This window comes from Rhincodon typus, chromosome 36 (assembly GCF_021869965.1).
Source record: "Rhincodon typus isolate 14 chromosome 36, sRhiTyp1.1, whole genome shotgun sequence".
Lineage (NCBI taxonomy): Eukaryota > Metazoa > Chordata > Chondrichthyes > Orectolobiformes > Rhincodontidae > Rhincodon > Rhincodon typus.
This window is the reverse complement of record NC_063367.1, coordinates 17,454,631-17,458,991: the sequence shown is the minus strand read 5'-3', so window position 1 is coordinate 17,458,991 and position 4,361 is coordinate 17,454,631. Positions and strand designations below refer to the sequence as shown.

The 4,361-nt window shown below is 48.7% G+C and overlaps 1 protein-coding gene across 3 annotated transcripts in view; it reads right to left on the bottom strand.

Annotated features, from left to right (window-relative positions):
- The window catches only part of ulk3 (unc-51 like kinase 3), a 50,708-nt gene that overhangs the window by 29,273 nt on the left and 17,074 nt on the right, over nucleotides 1–4,361 (bottom strand). For all 3 annotated transcript variants that reach the window (XM_048617152.1, XM_048617153.1, XM_048617154.1), the window contains exon 7: nucleotides 515–670. In XM_048617152.1, the coding sequence (XP_048473109.1) occupies nucleotides 515–670 (156 nt within the window). The remainder of the gene's footprint in view (nucleotides 1–514; nucleotides 671–4,361) is intronic.

Sequence of the window (4,361 nt, the reverse complement as noted above, 5' to 3'; positions counted from 1 at the left end):
ACAGAGATAGGGAGGGGGTGTAGGGGTTGTTGGAGGTTACAGAGATAGGGAGGGGGTGTAGGGATTGGAGGAGCTGACAGAGATAGGGAGGGGTGTAGTGGCTGGAGGGGGTGACAGAGATGGGGAGGGGGTGTAGGGGTTGTTGGAGGTTACAGAGATAGGGAGGGGGTGGAGGGGTTGGAGGAGCTGACAGAGATAGGGAGGGGTGTAGGGGCTGGAGGGGGTGACAGAGATAGGGAGGGGGTGTAGGGCTGGAGGGGCTGACAGAGATGGGGAGGGGTGTAGGGGCTGGAAGAGACAGGGTGGTGTGTGGGCACACAAGCTTATGAAAGCAAGAATGTGAATTTTAAAATGAAAGCCTTTCACAGGGAGAGCTACAATTGAGGTTCAGCGTGGAAGGTAAACGTCACTGAGATATCAGAGTCACCGTGTGGGGCTGTGGTGGGTGAACACTCTGTTCCCCTCAAACTGTGGAAACATGGAGTTACTGAACAGGCGCAGTGCATTCACATACCGCTTTCTCCAGGCTCTCCTCACTCGGCATGTGATCCAGGTCCACAAATGGGTGTGTAAAGAATTCCTCAAAGGTTATCCTCTGTTCCGGATCCCTCTCTAACAGCCGCAGCAGTAAATCTCTACATTCCCTCGAGACCCGGGAGCCTGGGGGAAGCTGAAACCAAACAGGGTTTGGTAAGCATTCGAAAAAATGTCAAGGAATTACCCTGAAGGAGGATGAGTGCGGGAGGAGACGTGCAACAAGTATTGCACCTTGTCAGTAAATATTGTGTTTGCAGTTTCAAAGTTGTATCAATTCAGGACAAGATGGTAAATTTAAACGCGTGTCAATATCAGATGATTTTATTAATTCCTATTTTCCTGTTGGGGGTACACCAGCTTCACACACAGGAGATTCTCAGCCCTATAGGATCCACCACTTCTGACAAAGGGTCAGGAAATGTTAACTCTGCTTTCCCTCTCCACAGATGCTGCCAGACCTGCTGAGTTTCTCCAGCAATTTCTGCTTTTGTTTCAGGACCCACTAGTTAATGTGTCTCAGCATCATCAGAAACCCCAGTAAAGTTGGTATGCACCTCAGCATCACAGACTAACATCCAGATTCCACTAACATAGTGTTCCTGGTTATGGAATGATTAACAAAGTAGAAATAGCAAGATTAACTCTTTTCATCTGTTGATTTGGGGATTGATATCGCTCAGAACTCCAGATATAATTCCCCTGCTCCTGTTCAGGATACACATACACCTGAACCTGATCTAAAGTCTCACCCCTGACAGTGCAGCACTCCCCCAGCACCGCACTGGGGCAAGCGTTGGCTTCAGTTTTTAATGTGCTCAGCTCCCTGGAATGAGACTTGAACTCACAGCTCTGTGACTCAAAGGGGACCTGATCTGTAGCCACAGAGCTCCTATAAAAAATTTTAATTGTGTAGGTAGAGACCCTCACAAATGCTCCAACGTGCTTTACATCACAACAAACTCCGTAGTGGTACGCACAGCAAGATTCCACAAATGTAACCAGATATCTACGTCCATATAAGTGGAGAGGGTTGATAGTAATAAACATTTCCCCTTAGTGTGGTGGAGTTAATTACTGAGGGGAGTTGGGGGTGGGTGGGTGATGGAGGGCAGGGTGTATAGATTTAAGGGATAGGAGATTTAGGGAATTCCTTTTCACCCAGTTGGGAATCTGGAACTCACTGCTTGGAAGGGTGGTCATGACATTTAAGAAGAATTTAGATGATCACGTGCAATGCCATAGCAGACAAACGGTGGCCAGATGCTGGGAAATGGGATTAGGGTAAACAGACGCATGGGGACTGGTGTGCACACGGTGGGCCGAAGGGCCGCCTTCTATGCTGCAAAACTCGATCCTTTTCTCTTCAAGTGTTGGTGACGCGGTGCAGTGCAAGCTACAGTTGAATAGCTGGCAGGAACCCCGCAGGTGAAGAACACTCGCTGGGTGACTGGAGGTCACAAGGATGGTTAGGGATCTGTCTTCAGCCTTGGGCTCTTACTCTCGGGACAAAGTGCGGCCCCAGCTGCAGCTGAAGGCAACAAACCCACCGGTAAACTGGAGAGAGGTGAGGTTGTGGGGTAGGGGAGTATAACCCACAGTCTGTCCGATTGTAACCACGGGGAAGATCCTGAGGGCTAATGGTGTGGAAACCCTGAACTCAGCCACAGATTAGACCATCCACACTCGGGCTCTTGTGGCCCAATGGTAATGTCCCTGCCTCTGAGCCTGATGACCAGGGTTCACATTCCACATGTCTGAACAGATGGATTGAAAGTATCCAGCCCGTCCACACTATATAATGCATGTTGCTCTATCCATGTAGGAGGCCGCCACCTTGTGTCAGGATGTGAAATAGGTTGAGAAGCTCGTTTCCTGCTTTGCCACGAAACAAATTGAATGAATGAATTACCTTTATTGTTATGTGCACTAGCGCTGTCTCAGGTTGAGAGTACCTAGGCACAGATACTTAAGCATTTGGTACAAAATTCGAAAGAACAATAAATAAAAGTCCAGCATAAGAATAGAAACGGGAAATAACAAGTACTCAAATTACATCCCCTTTCACACCAGTCCATGCCAGGTTCAAAACTCGAGGTCTTGCCTCTGGTCCACGAGGGACTCGCATCCCCCTCCCTCTACGCGCTGGCCTCTGGGCCTGGGGCTCGCCTTCCCCCCGCGCCCTGGCCTCCGGGCCTGCGGCTCGCCTCCCCCTGCGCCCTGGCCTCCGGGCCTGGGGCTCGCCTCCTCTATCCCTCCCCCGAATAAGTTTAAAGTTAAAAGTTTGAAAAAAAAACTCCAGGTAGGGGGAGGGGAGGCAGAAAAAGTAAAAGAATGGCCAGAACAGAGGAGCTCTGGCTGGAGCATTCTACACTGCCACCAACTTGACCATCAAATACTCAAGAGATGGTGAAGCCTGTTGGCAATAAAGCAGTGATGGTGGTTTCGCTGAGAATGACATGGGGGTGTTTAAAATGGTTTAATGGTGAGAAACAATATATCGGATTGAGGTATACAAGATTCTGAAATAAGCAGAAAGTGCTAGAAAAACTCAGGATTGCTGGAGAGGGAGAGAGAGTTAATGATTCTTCTTCAGACCTGATGAGGGCTAGAAAAATGAGAGGACATCGAAGCAAATCACTGCTTCACCTTGGGTGTGTTTTGGGCCTTTGGACAGTGAGGGGATTGGGGGAAGGTAAAGGGACAACTCCGACTTTACATGGGGATGCGACATGGGGGTAAATGAAGGGGGACTTCCAAAGGAATGGGTCAAGGCGCTTCAGATAGAAGACTCTGGAGACCGGATGGAATGGAAGATTCGGAAGAGATTTGACTGGGGAAAATATGGAGAGATTGTCGCTGCTGTTTGGGGAGATTAAAACACAGGGCACGGTATCAGGATAAAGAAGGATGAAGGATTCGGATCAGAGACGAGTAGGAATTTAGTCACTGAAAAGGTTGTGAAATTATAGGGGAGGCAGCAGCCTAGTGGTATTATTGCTGGACTGTTAATCCAGATCTGGGGTGCTGGGTTCAGATCCTGCCATGGCAGACAGTAGAACTTGAGTTCAATAAAAGTCTGGAACTAGGAACCAAATGATGACTATTGTCGATTGCTGGAAAAACCCATCTGGTTCACTAATGTCCTTTAGGGAAGGAAACTGTCATCCTTACCTGGTCTGGCCTACATGTGACTCCAGACCCACAGCAAATGTGGTTGACTCTTAACTGCCCTCTGGGCAATTAGGGATGGGCAATAAATGCTGGCCTGGCCAGTGACTCCCACATTCCATAAAAAAATCTCTGGAATTCCCTACTCCCGAGGGTTGTGAATACTCCACTGCTGAAGGCTGGAATAGACCATGGCTTGATCATAGAGAAGGGAACTGAGACTCAATGGGCCGAATGGTGCATTCCTGCTTATATTAATTTTGTTTCCTCTTGTGGAGGGGGTCCAGAACAAGACAGGTGTAACTTTAAAATGTGAGCTGGGCCATTCAGGGAAGTTCTCCTTCACACAAACGGTGTGGAAGTCTGGAACTCGCTCTCCCCACTAAATATCATTGTGGTAGCAGATGCAGGGAGGCTCAGTTAAAAATTTAAATAGAAAAGTTTTTTTGTCGGTTAGGGATTTTAAAGGTCACTGAACTGAGGAGGGTGGGTGCAGTTAGGATTCAGATTAGTTGAAGTGTGGAACAGGTTCAGTGGGCTGAATGGCCTCCTCCTGTTCCTATGTTGCTGTAATTCTCTCACCATACCCCAGGCTCTGTGCCCACTGGCTCACATCTCACCATACCCCAGGCTCTGTGCCCACTGGCTCACATCTC